At 35.7% G+C, this 19,400-nt stretch overlaps 1 protein-coding gene across 4 annotated transcripts in view; it reads left to right on the top strand.

The window, feature by feature from the left end:
* The window catches only part of LOC131160474 (uncharacterized), a 179,143-nt gene that overhangs the window by 30,315 nt on the left and 129,428 nt on the right, over positions 1-19,400 (top strand). For 3 of the 4 annotated variants that reach the window (XM_058116182.1, XM_058116184.1, XM_058116183.1), the window contains exons 7-9: positions 1,134-1,145; positions 11,475-11,540; positions 16,049-16,117. In XM_058116182.1, coding sequence (XP_057972165.1) covers positions 1,134-1,145; positions 11,475-11,540; positions 16,049-16,117 — 147 coding nt within the window. The remainder of the gene's footprint in view (positions 1-1,133; positions 1,146-11,474; positions 11,541-16,048; positions 16,118-19,400) is intronic. The other variant, XM_058116186.1, reaches the window with a different exon arrangement.

Raw genomic sequence — 19,400 nt, 5'->3', positions numbered from 1 at the left:
AATAGCTCGAACTCGAGTAGAATCAAGTCGAGTTGAGTTAAGGGATGAGTCGAGTCCGAGTAGCTCGCGAGTAAGCTTGACTCACTTACACCCCTCCTAGCGACAAGTGCAAACTTCTTATCATAATCTTCCCTCAGCCTTGAGCATAGCCTTGTGCAATAAGTCTAGATTTGTTTCCTACAACTATGTGATTTTCATCTAATTTATGATGGAATACCCATTTATTGTCTATTATAGGATGCCTTTTTTGTCTAATTTATTATGTAATACCAATTTATTGTTTATTAGAGGATGATTTAAAGGGTTAGGAATTAAGATCCAAACAGTTTTTTTATAAATTAAGTGAATATCTTATGCATGACTAACATCCAATATTCATCATGTTTGACTGCTCAAACATATTGGTTCAAAATGTGAAATAAATGCAAGATTGCTACAAATATTTCTAAGAGAGGGTCTTGTTTGTTTATGTGCTGAAGGGTTAATTAGTACTCAATTCCATCGTTAGGCTGTTGATGTACATGCCTCCATTCATTAGGTACTATTGCCTCTTGGCTATGAGATGTCCCTCTTTGTGTCTCATGCTATTTTGGAAGTCATGTTTAGCCATTCCCTGAGGCATTCAAGCGATTTGTCATGCTTTATTGTAGCATTGGCGGATTCTGATGGTGTCTTTTTCTTATCATTGGCCTTCTCTGCATCCACATTTACTACTGTATCTATACTCATTTTCTGGGCAATACATGTCCAACCTAGAAGCACTGTCAAACAACAGAAGGAACGTCAAGGCATATCACCTCTTGGACATGGGATGTCTCCACATTTGATGTTGCCTAGTTTTAGATTTGGAAATCTGAGCAGATTTTGTGACATCATGGTGTATGAGTGCATCTCCTTGCATTTATTGAACTTTCATGTCACTTTTTTTTTTTTTTTGAACTTTTAGTGTGCATGCATTTTTGTATTTAATTGATGTGTGGTTGCTGATTTACATACATGCATATATACACATGCATACATACGTGTCGTACATTACTAAAGAATTTATGTTCAATAAAAAATGTATGCATTCCATTACTAATGACAGCTTTTGTTAACTATTTTTTTTTTCTGTTCCATGTCTTCTTTTGCAGCGTGCTTTAAAGGTATGGATTGTCTGCATTGAACTTTTTATTCTTTTTTAATTGTTTTTGTTTACTCTAGATGACATTTTGGTACTAATCAGAAAACCCCTGGCTATTTGCAGACTAGTGATACTAATTAATTTGTATGTGTACACACATATACACATCCATATATATATGTGTGTCTAAGTTTGTGTGCGTGTGTGCATCATAAAATCCCTTGCTATGTGTGGAGAAGCAATATTATAATTTGAATATGACACATCAAATCCATATATTTGATATATAAAGTATGTATAGATATATAATTTTTTGCTAAGAGTGTTGTTGGGTTTAAGAACTGGAAATAGAGAATAATGAATGTGTGGTGGCGGTAGTGGATTTGAAGCTGTTGAGTTGTACTATAGACCCAACCTTTGTACTTCATTAAATGATTAATTTTTTTTTTTAACTTATTGTCCTTGAGAAATGTGTGATTTTGCTGGTAAAATATGGTTATATATATGTATCATGAACCGTATTTTACCAGCAAAATCAACCGTTATATATATATATATGTGTGTGTGTGTGTGTGTGTGTGTATGATAAACAGAGATTATTAAGAAAGAGAAAAATACAACATGGAGGACAAAGCATCCTCCAACTTAAGGAAACATGAAAATGAAGATAGGAATCCACAAACCAACACAAGCTACGTAATCTTATTTCTCTGTATGTATTAATGCTACATCTTTAAAAAAACATTTGTTGAACACAAAAATGATGCAAGAAAACCACTTTGCTCCTAACTGAAGTATGAGTGGTAATGGTACACTTACAAATTCTAGCACTCTCCAACCAAATGCAACAAATAATAGCTAAAACTGTATATCTCTACAAAGCTTTCCTCTCCCACCCCTTCTCAAAACATAAAAAATTAAATAGTGCAAAGGTCATGCAATGAAGTATGAACCTAATTGGCTAATTCTTACAAAAAATTACAAGCAATGTATTCTGCATATTCCATGAAAAAGGATAATTTAGGAATGTGAAGATGTCTCCCCCTTCCTAAGACAAAGGACACTCACATCTGAAAGTCTTTAGTGTTCATTTTATTTAGGATTGAATCCAAGTAAAGGCCTTTATTGTTCTTAGGGAATTTCAGCTTTTCAATAAAAGAATGTAAGTGAAAAGGAGTAGCACCATGACAAGCAAGAGTCTATTGAAGGAAAAAAACTTGCAAGAAAAGTTCCCAAAGGAATCCAAAACCCAACTTCTGCTCATTCCTAAATCAGACTAAGATTGTTTGTTTCCCTGTCACACATTCAAAATTTGTCACAAAATGAAAAATCTCAGGGCTGCACAACCTCATGAATGAAGAGAGAACCAGAAATTGGAGGCATCATCAAGGGTGGATAAACTAAAAAAATATAGACAAGTTTGAACCAAAGAAGCATTCCTAGCCCAATGATACTCCCAAAATCTTATGACAAACATGAGGGTGAAAAAATACAAAACTGTGAAGTAATCAAAAATTTTAAAAAGGACCCCTATACCAAAAAAGAAATTGCCAAGTTTTCTTAGACGCTCACTCCTTCCCCCAGTTCCTCCCTCTTCAATCACTATTTGTTTTCTCTTGTACTCTTTTATTTAGGAAATCAAAGTTCCTTTAAAAAGTAAAGCTTTCACACTACAATCCTTAATAAAACCAATACTAACTATTTTCTTTACTTGGACAACAATACTGAATAAGAGCATTGTGCGGTGTTTCCTCATTCTTTTCCAATCTTCATCATCGAGCTTTTGAACTCCTCCCAGTAACTTGTCACCTTCATCCTACTCGTTTGATTCCCTGATTCTGATGCCTTTTGTCCCTCTGCAATACAGCTCCTTCAATTTAGACTTCAATTTCCCCTCCTTGTTTTGAGTGTATAAGTCATTCATGTTGAGCCTTAATTTAGCGGCCTAACAGTATTCATCAGAGCCCAATCCCACATCTCCACCCCTAACATTTGTATTATATGTCTGTGAATGTTGAGCTGATTTAATAGAAGCTCCATTAGGCGATCTACTGGATAAGTGAGAGACTATTATGTCTGTAATTGCTCCTGGGATTCTGCAACTTCAGTCCTGTGGTTGTAACTATCTGTTGAAGTTTTGGACTCTAAAGTTTTGGAGTTCTGTTCTATGCTAGTGTGTGCTGCCTTGTTCTGCTTTGTTACTCTGCGTTGTTTGTTAGTGGTGTGTGTTGGTTGTACTGTACTAGGGGATGGTTTTAATAACCTTGCATAAAGAGCATCGCTGATACTGTTATCGTACTGATCACGAGCATTAAATTGGTTGGGTCCTCCAACTATTTGGTGTGCTCTCAGGCAGTGTGTGTGTATATTAATGGAAAAGGGAAGTCCAAGTATTTGCTTTATTCTCCATCTCTGGGCTCCAAGGATATGAAGATTGGATGAAAGAGAATGACATATTGCTTGTGCGGTTGTGGAATATCATGGAGCCACAAATTGTTGCCAGTGTGGTGTTTCATAGAAGAGCCATGACTGTATTGAAGGATCTTGGCAAAAGCTTTTAACAAGATAGAAATCAAACCTGTGTTTTTGACCTCTCTGAAACGGTTTTCAAATATGACTAAGAAGGTAGGTCCTTTGGTGAGTACTATAGCATTTTGAAGGGTATGTGGGAGGAACTCAATGTTGAGATGATTAAGGGGCAATAGATAGAGTTCTTGGGTTGAGTCCTAAACTTAAACAATCTGTGATCTAATTCTTGTCGGTGAGTCCATACCATCCATGAAGGAAGCATGTGCAAGAATCCAACCGATCACCAAAGGTTGCTCTCAATCTTGTCAAGCTTCTTCTTGTGATATTTTAGCCATGTTCAATAGTGTCTTTGAGCATGGTACGGGGAAGTGTTAAGGACTGTGTATTAGGAGTTTGTCATGGTAGTTCTCGCATTTCATGCATTTTGGCAAGGACAATCATGCTGTTGGTCATTGGTAGGATCTCCATGGGAAATAGACTTAGGCCCACAAGTATCTTGCCAAGGGTGATTCTTCTATTGGCACTTTGAGTGCACCTAGCCCTCTGCTAGGGAGTTTACATTATATATCCTGTCTTGGTAGGAGTATAATGTCTTGTTCGCATGGTTCAACAATTTTAATCTTAGTCTTCTACATCTAGTGCTATTGTTATTGTGGTTCATTTTGGTACAGTGGTGTTTCTTAGTTCTTTATCCTCTCCTCAAATTGAGCTATTGATTTTGGTGCCTCCTTCCTTGGACTTAATTCAGATTTCATATAAGTTGTTGATTTCGACTAAAATTTTGAAGCTCCAAAAATATGGAAATTTCGATGGAAATCTCAATTTCGATGTCAATTTCAATTTAGATTTGAAAAAATGATGGAAATTGGTAGTAAAGCATGAAATTATTTTATGAAACTTTAGAGATGGTTAATAGACATAATAATATAAGTTTAGAACTAATATAGTACAAATAAAATACATCTATACTTTTCCAATGTAAAATAGAAAAAAAAGTGAATAGGTGGTTGTAGTATAATGTGTGTATTAAGCATATTGTAATATAGTATGTGTACTAAACATATTCAGTTAATATAAATGAAATTCATAAATTAATTAAATATAATTTATTATCCAAATAAATATAATTTAGACATGAATGGTTAAATAAAATGTCGTTGTAAGTTAATTTTTTCATTTAATTTCAAACACCTTCGTAATAATCTTTTGTTTCAATAAAAAAAAAAAGATAAATTATGAGAGAAATTTCATTTTGCATCTAAATCTCAACTTTGAATTCCAAGAAAATTTTGTTCTATATTTAAAATTTTGATTAGTTTTGCTAAAATTTGAAGATTTTGATAAATTTCAGATGATTTGTTTAAATTTCTAAGGGAATTATGTAAGATGGAAACTGCCTGCCAGTTTGATTTCGAGGGTGATGGAAAGCAGAAATTTCAACAATTTCGTGGAAATTTAAAACCATGTTTGTAATGAGCTTATTTCTCCGAAACAAAGTGACAATCAACTTCATTGTGTCTCGTCCGTTCATGGAAGATTGAGTTAGAGGCAATATGAATGGCAACTTGATTATCATACATAACATCCATAGTATGAGAATATGAAAAGTTCTTTCACCATGTTCTTTAGCCAAACCAGCACACATGGTCTCTCGACTCTTTGCTATGGCTTGGTACTTTTGACTTAGCACTTAACCAAGCAACCACAATTTGTTTCTTATTCTTCTATGATACCAAGATACCATCAACATAAATATATACCCCCCGGTTGTGGATCATTTTGTCCAATGGTGGCTCAACCCAATATTGATTTCCATATCCCTGATCACAACTGTGGCCTTTATCTGGATATAAGAGACCTCTTCCTAGAGTATGTTTCTAGTATCGCAAGATATGGACAATTGCATCCTAGAGTAATCTATCACATACCTCTAATGCCAAATTGAAGCACCACAACATTAAACCAACCAAACCATGCTTTCATAGTCTTTTGTAGACCATACAAGGATTTTTTTTAGCTAGCACACTAATGCTGATTCCTCTTGAGCAACAAACCTAGATGGTTGCTCCATGTAGGTCTCTTTAGAAGATCACCATGTTGGAAGGTATTCCTCATGTCTAATTGAGGCAAAGGCCAATAGCAAGGGGTAGCTAAAGAATTAAAAGATGTAAGTTTGGCAACTGGGTCTGAATAGTCCAACCTATACGTATGAGTATGTTCTTTTGCACTAAGATGGTACTTTAGTCAACCTTCATAGTATACTCTTGGTGACATCCATGCACAAACTTATTAACGAGAATAGTCCCCAAGTATCATTGTCCTATAAGGCACATGTATTTTAACCATTGCAACCTCCCAACTGTAGTGGGAATAAGGCCTGAGACAAACCCTTGGGAAGGGAAGCATTTGATAAGGTGGTGACAAAAAGGGTGATAAGAAATCATGACAAAAAAAATTAAAGATTGGATGCTGGGTACAAGTGCATTTATCTTTCCAAACAACTATATGAAAATCATGGGAAATGGGATCATTAGACAAGAATGCCAAATGTGTAGAATTAAGATTTAGTGGGGGCTCTCCTCCATTTGAGACGCTGTCATGTGTATACCTACAAATGAGTGGCCAGAAGGATTAGATTGAGATGACAACGTAGGAGGAGAACTGGAATGAGACATTGAACCAGCGTTTGAAAGACTAGGAAGAGGAAATGATTCACATTTACGTTAGAAAGACTCATGGAATTAGATAATATGATATAGACTTGAAGATGGTAACATTAGTAGAGACGAAGAAATGTTGTAAAGTAGAGCTATAGCATTGATATCCTTTTTGAGTTTGAGGGTAGCCTTAAAAAGATAGATTTGGTAGCATGAGGATCGAACCTGTCCACTTGTAGACTCAACTAATGGTAAAGGACACACCCAAATATACGAGGAGGTAGTGAGAACTAAGGAGCTTTTGGGAAGAGAATCAAACACTATATTTTTCCATTGAGGATGGAGGATGGCATTCTATTAATAAGAGGGCAAATGGTGAGCATGGAATCTCCCTAAAATATTTCAGGGACATTTATATGGTACAATAAGGTATGGCGACTTTAAGGATTTTTTTTGTTTTTCCTCTGTTGAACTCATTTTGTTATGAAGTGTGGGCACAAGATGGCTAATGAATCATGCATGAGTTAGTCATATGGGTAGTGAATTGGAAATTTATTTACACCTTAGCATTATCACTAATTCACTATAAAGTATAGTAAGCTGACTCTTTAGTTTGGACTTTATAATAGAAGGCACAAAAGATATTAAACAACTTAGAAAGATCTTTCATTATATAAAACCAAGTCATCCTTGAGTAGTCATCCACAAAAGTAACAAAACATCTGAACCCTAACTTTATCATGTAGCAAGTATGACCCCAAATATTGAAATGAACTAACATGAAAGGGTGGACTGCCCATTTATCTAGGAAACACTGACACTTCTGGAAGCCTGAAGTATCATTGTCCAACATATGTCAAATGTCGACGCTTGTTTGACACTCCTCGATAGGTGTCCCATACATGTAAAAAATTTATTTTTATTATTATTATTATTATTATTATTTTTGGACACAACTGAGACACTTCCCAACACTTCTTGATACAGTGAGGACGCCTTCTGGACACTTTTTGCACTGGAAAGCTGCATCTTGTTGCCCCTTAGTTTTGTTAATAGAATAAAAAAAATAAAAAAAAGATGAGGCGTGAGAGATAGAGAGTCAAGGGGTTCTTTGACATTGAAAAGGTTGGACATTGGAGCCCTAGTGCCATTGTGCCAACCTTGTCAGACATTCCATCCTCCAAAAGTTCCCTCCCCCAAGAAATCGTTAGTTTATCACTCTACGTTTATCTCTTTATTTTTTTTTTAATTTTAAATTTTGTCGAACCATGGCTGTTGCCCACCATTAGCCATGCTTTTGAGTTGTTTTTTGTTGTTGGACCAATACTCTATAATATGAATGCAATTGATGATTCTATAATTGTAGTTTGTAAAATGTGTAATGGATAATTTTGCATGAATGTTTATATTTCATTTAAAATAAAAATTAGCACAATATTTGTCATCTAAAGGAAAAAAAGCATGCCTATCTATGTATTGTATTAATTAAATTAATGTATACCTGCCGTGTCGTATCTTTATTTTGTTGAACTTGTCGAATTGCCATGTCAATATCACGTGATATTTGTGTCTTTGTCGGTCTCGGTGCTTCCTAGCTGTTTATTGACCCTGTAAGAAAATAGAAAACTTGGTGCTTTCCCAAATGACAAGACTCACCTTCGACACCAGACATGAAACAACTATTTTAGTTTGTCAAATGAAGGATGACCAAGGCAACAATGGATTCAAAGTGGCGTTGTAGCAGTAGTGCGTATATTAGAAGGAGATAGCAACTCAGAGTAGCAAGGTGCACTAGTCTCTTGTCCTTCGACGATCGCCCTCCTCATCTTTAAATATCAAATAACTATTGAATGAAGGAAGAAGGATATAGTTCATAATCTTGCTAACAGATAGAATTTAGGAATATACAAAATAGAAGAATGAGAGATTGAGGCTGTAGGATTTTACTTTTCCTGTTCTCTTAACTGATGTCTTGGACTCACGAACAAGGATAACTCAATGTTGGTCTTGGAGGGCTGAGAAAAAGTTGGTTACACCTGTCATATGGTTATTAGTGGCAGAATCATGACCCTAGGTTTTGTGGGAGAGATATTGGATGACATGGAGGCTACATATTTCTGAGCAGGAGATGTAATGTAAAGAGATGCTTGTTGGGATGCCTGATATTGTAGAAACCTCAATACTCCTCTGATACAGATATAGTATGCTGTTCACCAATGGCTGAACAAGATGGGTATAATCTGTGGCGAATTATGAGAGGAAAGATACTTTTGGGGTTCATGGACTCCATCCCAAAGACTAACAGCACGCCAACAGTTTCTTGGTCACCAACAATGATGTCTGCTGAAACGAACAACATAACAAGAAGTCAACAGCATCCCACCAATGACCATCGAGGAGGTATATGGCAGAATCTTACTGCTCTTGCTTGGGCTGAGTATAAAATCTTTAATAGACCAGATATCACGGGTAGATCTAGACCCTTGGGCGTGAGCAACACAAATCTCAATTCTTGGACAATGTAATCTGCTAACAAACCTGTTAGCTTGGCTTGTGAAGGGAGTTGAGCCATCATAGATTATGTTGGGGCAAAAATAAAGTCCTACATTGTCTCACGTTCTGGTGTGTGACATTGGAGCTGCTGGTCTGTGATCAGCATGTGAGGGTGTGTGCGGTAGTCATCAGAGATTCTCTTTCAAGGGCGGGCAGATCAGTGAGGTATGATGATGCTTGTGGTGTTGGTTTTTTGAAAACACAGGATATTGTCGAATGAAAAATGGCAGCAAGGTCAGATTTCTTTCTAGCAAGGCTGATAGTGGTTCTGGATTGTCAGGTACCCACGGCTTCTCTTGGATTATGGAGAGGCATGTGGTGATAAATGTGGGTTTGCTTCGGTTGTGGCGGACAATTTAGTTGGTTTTTAGCTCTTGGATTTTTGCTCTGATACCATGTTAGATTACTACTATACCTAAAAGATATGCCATCTCTCATTCCTGCCCCTGAGGTGGGAGGGAGGGATTTGAACTGTACCACTAGATGCAGTGACTAGAGCTGAAGCCGAGACATCTGTAGTAGCCTTGGTAACTGGCTCACAAAGACTAATCCGCTGAAGCATAAAACAAACACTATAAAATGGAAGGTGGAGTCTCACTAGCCATAGCCTGAGGTTTTCCTGGATCATAACTGTCTGGTAATAAAAATAAAAAAATTTTTTATTTAGAAACTCTGCCCTATGAGCACTGTTATAATGTTCCTGGCTGATGGGATTGTCCTTCACTCCTTATTTGATATAGAGATATATCTTCCATCTTAAGATTAAAAACATCTTCTTATAGTTGATATCATGGACTTAAAATTCCATGAAATTATCGAAATTTCTGTGCTTTCCATCACTCTCAAAATCAAAATGAGAGTTGATTTCCATCTTACAAAATTTCGGTCGAAATTTCAATGAATCATCTGAAATTTATTGAAATCTTGAAATTTTGGAGAAATTCTAATTACAAAATGAAACTTCCTTGGATTAAAATGTGAGGCTTAATCGCAAAGTGAATTTTTTTTTTTATCTTATTTCGATTTCAATTGGAAAAAATAATGGAGATAAGTAGTAAAGAATGGAATTCTTTCATGAAACTTTAGGAATGGTTAATAGACATAACAATGTAAGTTTTAGGACTAATTTATTACAAGTTAAATACATCTATGTTGTATATGAGATGGAACAGCTGTTATATAATATGTGTATCAATCATATTTATATGATAATGTGCATTAAACATATTCTTAGTTAATACAAATGAAATTCATAAATCATTTAAATATTGTTTATTTTACAAATAATGATAATTTAGACATGAATGGTTAGATAAAATGTTGTTGTAACTTGTAAGTTTATTTTCTCATATAATTTCAAAAGCCCTCGCAATAATATTTTTGTTTCAATAAAGAAAAAACAAATTAAGAGAGGAATTTCACTTTGCTCCTAAATCTCTTATTTGAATTATGAAGAAATTTCATTTTATAGTTAAAATTTCAATACCTTTTGCTATAATTTCGAAATTTCGATAAATTTCTGATGATTCTTTGAAATTTTGATGGAAATTATGTAAAATGGAAATCGACTGCCATTTCAATTTCAAGGGTGATGGAAATCGGAAATTTCGACAGAAATTTCAACAATTTCGTGGAAATTTAAGACCATGACTCCTACTGACACTTCCACAGCCTGAGCCAAGATAACTGTTCAATCTAATTGTAGTTTTCTGCATTTCCTACTAACTTATGACCAGCTGAAAGATTTACGGGAACTTGGTTAACAATTTTCTGATTAGCTCCCCTCAAACTTCCAGTTGGCAGTTGGCACGTATGCACTAGATGTTGATATCCAGATACTACAACCAAAGAAAAGGCAGAACAATCAACACAACAGCATAGTATTTACCAACTGAAAACACTAAGCAGAAGGGACACAGCTACAGAAGATATAAATTACTGATTGAAGCTTGGCAATGTGAATACCAGGCTTGCACATGACCAACACAACTTTTAGGCTTCAACACACCATGTAACATGAATATGTCCAATGCTACAATATGGCAGTACTCTTATCAATTAACTGGAAAAAATGTTCCTCATGGCATGGCATAAGATGCATGAGCCACATAATAGCACAAATGGACTATTCCTTATATCATGGGGAAGAACTCTTCAAGAGAACACGATTGCCACAGCCCCGGCAGTCAACTATAACGTTGCTGCACTAGACAGAAGCAAGAGATGAAGTTTTGAGAAAATAGTAGTTCTAGCTTGAGTCTGCTATCCCATGCACAGATCTTTAGATTAGAAGGCCAAACATTGATAGAAATTGGGGGAATCCTATCAGAAGTTGATTATATACTCTGATACCATGTAATCTAGGGTTTCGGAATAGGAAAAGAGAAAAGAAGATTGTTTGGCAATGGAGAATTAATTGCGTAGTGTTACAGGTGAAACAACCTATCACATTATTAAATATTTGATTAATGACTAATATTTCCCTTGCAGTTAAACAACAATAAGACACAAATTATTTAAAGTAGAACCACTCATATAATAGTAGCTCTAACAACTACATATATTTATTTCCAACCTAAACTGGTAATTTATTTCACTTAATGATTATGCAGATCAAGGCGCATGTTCTGGGATATGGCCATATAGACTATGCAGATACAATGTATCATCTTGGAGTTGTAATGTCTCTTATCTCTGTCAAGCATTTGCTTTTACAAGCTCTGTGTGTGTGTGTTTGTTTGTTCATTTGCCTTTTCATATATTCTTGTCCGATACAGCATTACTCTCTGGTATCTTTTGCTTCTATTTTCTTTGGGTATTTGACATAGGGATCCAGTACCAGGGAAATCTTGATTTGAATTATCTACCTTCTTCTTGACTCTAACAAAAGCATAGGTCAAAACATATTATTATGCCAAATTATGATATATTTTGACAAAAATGGTTATATGCAGTAATAATTTTGCGCTTTTTGATAGTTTGGCAAGGGGTATGGGGCTTTGGATTTTCTTTTCAAAGGATTACATTTATCTGACAAACTGTACAATTCAAGAACATGAATGAAAGATTTAGAAGCCTATATAAACATAATAGTATATCAGTCAAAATGTGCATAAATTCTCCAACAGATTGTCTTGCCCCTAATTGAGGAGAATTTTAACATAAGTTTAAGCTTATCCTGGCCCTTTGAGATTTGTTCAAATGGGAGCAAGAGTGAAAGTGGGAGAGTGCAAGTGCATTGATGCTGTGAATCTTTCAAGATCCAAAGCAGCTTTTGAGTGGATATGTTAGGGGTTGCGATGTGCTGGGCTCCAATCAGGTTGACGCTGAGCATAGCTGCATAAGTAGAAACTATGTTGTGCTCACAGTGGCTGAACCTAGATCTAATATTGTTAACCCTATCCTTTCCTTAGAAATGTGAGCTTTAGCTATAAAAATATGAGAAATATAGAAAAATAGTAAGTGATTTTTGCATAGATATAAATTGTTTTCATTATGTCATGGAAATAGTCTCTTCAAATGCAACTAGGTAGTGCTGTGTGCGTCTTGCCTCCCAAACTCATGATATGGCATGAGCATCTTGTGTACTAGGTATTCCTTTTCTTTTAATGTTTGTCTATACTCTATATAGAACTATGAATAGTGTGAATCGTTTTGTGGGCAAAACTTTCTCTATCTTTTAAATGAAGACAAAACATTCCAAAAATATTTAAATTCAAACAAGTTTAGATAAAAATTAATATAATGCAGTAGAACAATGAACTCAAATTTTTTAAAGGATAAACATTAAGAATAAAGTCATAGATCTAGAAGTACCTTTCGTATGAGAAAAGTCAAATGTATTTGAATATAGAAGAAAATAACTGATGGTTAACTAAAAAAGTGGTATTTATAAAATTGTCAGTTAAAGAATTACAGTTTAGGTTATTTTTTAAGTATGGATACATAAAGGAATTGCGTATCAGAACTATTCTGCCCCTAGGTAAAAATATGTCATGTTAGTGAACAATATTTCAATATTCTTTAAATATAAAACACAACTCATATACATGCAATTGAAAAAGGTAATATGTTTCTTATGAACATAATTAAATTTCACATAGAAATCTTAATTTTAAATTAACTATATGAAAAATAGATGTTATGTTTCTCATATATAAAAATTGAAGTATTGGGTTAATTGGAAGACTGAATCACAATGATAGGCCTCTCCCTCTATTTATAATATATATCAAGTACATGACAATGACCACAATACGCTTACTAACTCATGCCTACTTAGATAGCAATAAGACATGCTAAATTAATAATAACCAGTAATAGTGACTCAAAATCCTTGCCACTTTATCTTAGCCTTTTTATTTAGATAACAAAAATTTCATTAATGTAAGAAAATAAAAAAATTTACAGGATAAAGAGGACAACCCATCCTCATTCACAGTGAAACCAAAAGGATAAAAGAGACAAAGTATTTGCATCAATGCTGTCTTCCAATCCCTTTAGATGTTGGGCAGCAAGGTTTCCTTAAAAACCCCAAGAGAATAAGCCCAAAATGAAGCCAAATTGAAGATTTCTCTGAAATCAAATGCGTTGGAGTCTTCTAATATCTGGATATCCTAGTGTTCCTTTCAAGACAAAATCCACAATATAGCAAAAACAACACATAATCAAAACCTTTTCTTTTTTCTCTTCCTTCCAAAGCCCCAAAATTGTACCGATATTAAATCGTAGTCTTTCGAGCCACCCAATCCTCACCATGGCAGGAAAAATTATTCCACAGTGCCCTTGCCACCTCAAAATGTGGGAATATATGACAGTTAGTCTCACCTTCTTTGCCATCGTCAAGCAGTCATTTGTATTAACCCTATTGGGAGCCAAAGTCCATATGAAAGCTTGAATCTTTAAAGGAGCAGCAGCCTTCCACACTATTTCATTGAGATGAAAAGGACTGGGAATAATAGGTATGGTCAGATGAACAAAAGAAGACTTTGAAGAGAATAAACCTGAAGAGTCTCCAATCCAACGCCTACTATCCCCTCCCTGGTTTTGAGAATGAATGGATTTAGAATGCTCAATAGGCAAGTAAGCTCGTCTATCTCTCTCATTGAGACTCCTAAAGGAATGGAAGTCCCAAGAAACAAGACCCTCTCAGAGGAATAGAATTCAGAAATAGAAGCATCCTACACAGATGAAAGTCTGTACAATCAAGGCACAAGGTATTCCAACAAGTTCTCACGACTCTCGCCCTCCCAAATATCTTGCCAAAAGTGAACCCTATCCCCAACACCAACAGAAAAATGAATGGAAGAAAGAAATAACCAGAAACCTGAGAGATAAATTTCCAAGGCATGCATGAGAACCTATTTCACTCCCCTTCGTATCCCACCCATTCCTATGAATACCATACTTTTTATTACTTTATGCCACAAGGAACTAGAATCCAAGGGGAATCTCCATAATTATTTGCCCATTAACAGAAATGTTTTTAGAAACCAAACAACCGTTGCCCTGGCCTCCCTCAGATTTTGGTCTCCTGACCACCTCCCAGGTCCCAACTGACACGATGATCCCTCATATCCTCCTCAATACCAGAACATAAAAACTCTCTCATAAGCTTTTCTAAACTCCTGGCTACATTTATGTTGTTGAAAATCCTTGAACTAACAATTTTGTTTTCTTCTTAATGATTTGCTTTTGGTGTTTGTAGTATGTGCAATTTATAAAACCATCACTGCAAACTTCTTGTCAGATTTTTGTCTTACCAGTTTTTACTTAGTTTCTTCCTCTTTAAATTTAAACTGAACTACCATGAACCAAGATGACATAATGGTGTTTGATATCTGTGGCACATCCATGTTAATAATTTTTCTTAATTTTTTGAACATAGCTTTTCTAAGAATACACCAATATGTTTTTTCCCTTACAATTTGCCCAGAGCTTTAAATGTGCTAGTTCTCTTGGAATCATACTATTGAATTTATGGTGCAACAGGAAGTATGCATACACATTTATTAAGGAACTAAAAAGAGAAGATAAAAATTAGCCCTTGTCATATACTTATCTATGTATGAAGCTGATTAACTTTTCATTATTTTAGTTGTAAATGTTTCAAACACACACACACATGCAGAGGCACACACATTCACAGGGTCTGTGCTTCAAACAGGGCAACCTAGTTCAATTGTTGATTGGCATACAGTCAAGCATTTGAAGCAGGAGGATGTAGCTTTTTTTTTTTTTGAAAAGTATCATCTATTAGTCGCAAGAACAATCATCACTGCAGATGAAATATACAAGATGCTGAAAGTCACCTAGAAGGATACACAAACTTCAAATGGTCTGTTATTCAAAAAGCAGAAAAAAAAAGGGCGAGTCTTGGTGGGTTGAGTTGGACTTCGTCCTACAATGCATCTCATGAGGTTGCTGCAGTCATAACTCAAACTTTTCCATTATTGTTCAAGAGCACAAGACTGGGGGCTTTTGAGGCACTATCAACCTCGTCTTTTCCTTATGATTGACATGTAGTCGTGGAACTTAGTGAATCTACTCATTTGCATTTTTTGTTGCCCTTACTTCTCTTGTGACTGTTGTTATTTACACATCACAGGAGAAGAATTACTGTTCTGGAAGTTAATAATTAGCATGTTTTTCATTGTGAACTCATTATCAAAGTTTATCCAATGTTTCAGCCCATACCTTTTGATTGTTTTAAGGCGTCATGAGAGTGAGGAATGAGTTTAATTTTTTCATATGGTTAAATAAAACAATATTGTCCGTAACGTGTTTTGTTTAATGCTTTCCATTTTCCATGGGGAGTAATAGGATAAGATTGTGATGTTACTTATTCTGTTGTCAACCAAAGAGGCAGTTTCATTTCATTTAGTTTGGTTCTGTACGAATACTCTACTCTTTACTTTTCCAGTACAAAGGAATTTACTAGACTAAAAGTCTTTGAGAGGAAAAATAAAGTGCTGCTATAATAATTTGTTGTTTGAACATCTCTTCGATGTGATTTTGTTACTTGTGTTTCTAGATATTTGTTTCCTGGATCATTTCATTTCCATTTTTTTTTCTTTCTTTCTTATGTTTGTTTTTTTTTTCTTTGGTTCTATTTGTTTGTATGTGATTGACTCTTGTTGTTGTTGTTGTGTTTTTTTATCTTTATTTCTATTTTTATTTTTTGCAGGTGGTTTATCTGCTGGGAAATGAGAAGGATTCAGATGCCCTAATTCAGGATTCTATAAGGATACTAGAGGTGCATTTTAACTTCCTCCATACGCATGAATTTAACATCAGAACCCCATAAGAATTTAGTCAATAAAAGGAAACTGATGTCTGACTACAAATGGGTAGTCCAGATTAGGTATAATTTGATCGGGTTTGATTCATGGCAATCTGCAAACATTTTCCTGTGGGCTGAACAAGCCCCTCTGTTCACCCCCCCCCCCCCCCCAGTGGGGCGCCATCAGTCCAGGCATTGATCTATATCACTTCAGAAGAAACAATGTTACAATACTTACCTTCTCCTTGGTGAGTTGAAGGGGCCTAGAATGTGAAAATCTATGTCAATATGCTTTTTCCTCTCATGAAATACCAGATTTGACGTGATGTGGATTGCTGCATCTTTATCACATATTGACTCAATAGGTTGGGAATGCTGCAACCTGGGTCATTTAGCACATCTGTCAGCTAGTCTAGTGATATGAGCCTTTGCTATTTCTACATATTCAGAACTAGACCTTGCAACCATTGTCTTTTTATTTTTATTTTTTATTTTTTCCAAGACACAACATCACCGCTAATGAAAACACTGCAGCCACTTAGCTGGAAGAAGACCTTTTGTCTGGTGGAGTTGTTGTCTAATCTATGTCAAATATTGCTGATTGAGATTACAGCCATGATTCTTGTAAAATAGACCTTAACCTTCTGTGGCTGTGGTACCTGAATATACACACAGAAACATTGCAAATGACTTATTCATGTAAAACCTAAGAACTGATTAGTCGCAGAGGAAATATCTGGTGACAAGGATATAGTTCAATTTCCCCACCAACCTCCTGTAATGTTTGTGGTCAGTTAGTAGTTCTGTTTCATCAGGTGCTAGATTTAGTCTTATGTGCATAGGAGTGTCTGTGGGTTTAGATCCTAAACCCTAACATCTCTGTTTCACTCAATGAGTCAAGCTTGTATTTCTTATGGTAGAAAGATTCCCATGGGTCCTTGCTCTTTCAATGCTTAAGAAATAGTGAAATACCTCAATTGTGCCAAATGCTTAGGCATGAAACTTACCCTGTAAAAATAACTTCAATTTTTACATACAATATTATCTACATACCCGATTAAATTACTCAATTAAATTTTTCTTGCATTCCTCTGACGGTAGAATTGAGGATGGCTAGCTACACATCTAAGTCATTATGTCCAAGATTTATGGACAAAGGATTGCTCATGGAGCAATGGAATCTGCTGATTGAGTCTCTTAGTTTTATGCTGTTTCCAAGTGTAGACCAGAAATTGGGATGACATAACTGACCAGATGAAATAAGAGAAAGGCACACAACCACAAGAGCAAGAGGAATGCTTAGGGACAGAGTCAGGTGTGACAAGCTGTGATAGAAGAGATTCAATAATTTGAAAAAGGTATGTGACATGACCCAAGCTTATTCAGGCCATTATGCTTGCCTGTGATTGCTTGTCTTGTGGGCATAGGATGGGTAACCATCATATAAATAGTAGTATAGGTTTTGTTAGTTGAGTGAGTGCTTAGCTAGTGCCAAGAGTGCAGTATACTTTGGCTCTTTAGTTAAGCAAGAGTGCTTTAGCTAGTGCCACACGGCCCTTTACAAAGTGTGAAGTATTCAACTTGTAACAGTATGTGATAAAGTGTAGTATATTCAATTTTTTTTTTTTTTCATAAACAAAGAAACTTACTAAAGAAAGAGAAGAAAAATATGACAAGAAAAAGGAAGAAGAAAAATGGAGGATAGGTTATCCACTCGGAACAAAAAATAGAAGCAAAAATAATAATAATAAAAAGATCGAGAAGACAAAGATTAGGGAAAAAGCTCTACTCAAGCAATTTGACCCAATCTTGCTGTAAACTGCCAGAGGAAGATGATGAAGGAAGCAGTTCATTGAAAACCACAGTGCCGCAAGAAACACCACTCTAATCCAAAGCAAGTTAAGAGGGTCTCCAAGTGTAAAAAAATTCTGGCATTTCTCTCTAACCAGATACACCAAAAGATAGCCATAATCGAGCACTGACACAATGAATTTTTCTTCTTCCTCCTAGCGAGCCCTTAAAAGTTAAAGAGAAAAATGCCTTCAAAGAGGAAGGGCAAACCCAATCTCCTTGAAAAATTCCAAACTTGTTCCACAGGGCCCAAGAGAAGTGACAATGTTAGAACAAGTGAGAGCAAGTCTCTCCACACTTGAGGCAAAAGACACAAACATTAGGTGAAAGAGCCTTGTAATGCCTATGTTTTTAGAGCAAGTCATTCGTATTAATATTTTAAAAGATATATTCCACAAAAGGCCTCAATATTGGGGGGAACTTTAGCTTTCGAAATGAAGGATTAAGGGGCAAAAGGAGTGACATTAGGGGCATGAGTCAAATGAGAAAGGAAAGAATTGCAAGAAAGCGACTCAGAAAAATCCAAACCCTAAACTCTTGTTGCACTCCCCAACTTGAATCGGAAAGAATGTAGCAAATTGATAAAAAGAGCAAGCTTGTTGGTCTCTCTCTCATTGAGGTTGCTCGCGGAATGAAAACCCCAAGAATGCTAATTCTTTTGCAAGTGATGAAAGCAGAGATAGAGATAGGAGTATTTAAGAGAAGATAAACAAAAGAGATGAGGAAATCTAGAGACCAAAGGAGCCTCCTCAATCCAATGGTCCTCCTTGAATTGGATTCCCTCTCTATTACTGACATTAATTCTAACATCAAGGATAAACGAATGGTGAATTTGGTACACAAATTTCCATGGACTTGAATAGGTAATATTAAATCCCAATTTTGGTGTCCTACCCATTGTGAACAATTCCAAATTTACTACGGATAACCTTATGGGAAGAGAATTAGGTTCTAAAGGGAAGTGACACAATCACTTCCCCACCAAATTGAGGTTTTTGGACACCAAGTCACTGATAGTTTGAGACCCAAACCTCCCTCCCTTTTGGACCTACTTATAGTCACCCAACTAGCAAGACGGTCTCTATTGCATTCACCTATTCCTAATGAGAAGAAATCCCTCATCAATTTCTCTAGCCTCTTAGCCACTCTCATAGGCATTTTGGAAAAAGAAAGTTCAAGGGAGTAGAAGATAGGCAAGCATGAATAAGAGTGATGCGACCCCCAAGATTGAATGCAGTCAGGGTTCCTAGTAATTGTGCCCCTCTCATTCTCCAATTTTTTAATAAATTCCTCCTTCTCCTCCTACTTGTCACTTGATAAAAGAATCTTATGTTATGGTCTCCCCCTCTAACGCAATTTGCTGTAGACTTTTGTTGCCAATTGACCTCCTCCCTTAAGAGGACAA

This window comes from Malania oleifera, chromosome 7 (assembly GCF_029873635.1).
Source record: "Malania oleifera isolate guangnan ecotype guangnan chromosome 7, ASM2987363v1, whole genome shotgun sequence".
Classification (NCBI taxonomy): Eukaryota; Viridiplantae; Streptophyta; class Magnoliopsida; order Santalales; family Ximeniaceae; genus Malania; species Malania oleifera.
Note: the sequence above shows the minus strand (reverse complement) of the source record. Positions and strands in the feature narration are given on the sequence as shown.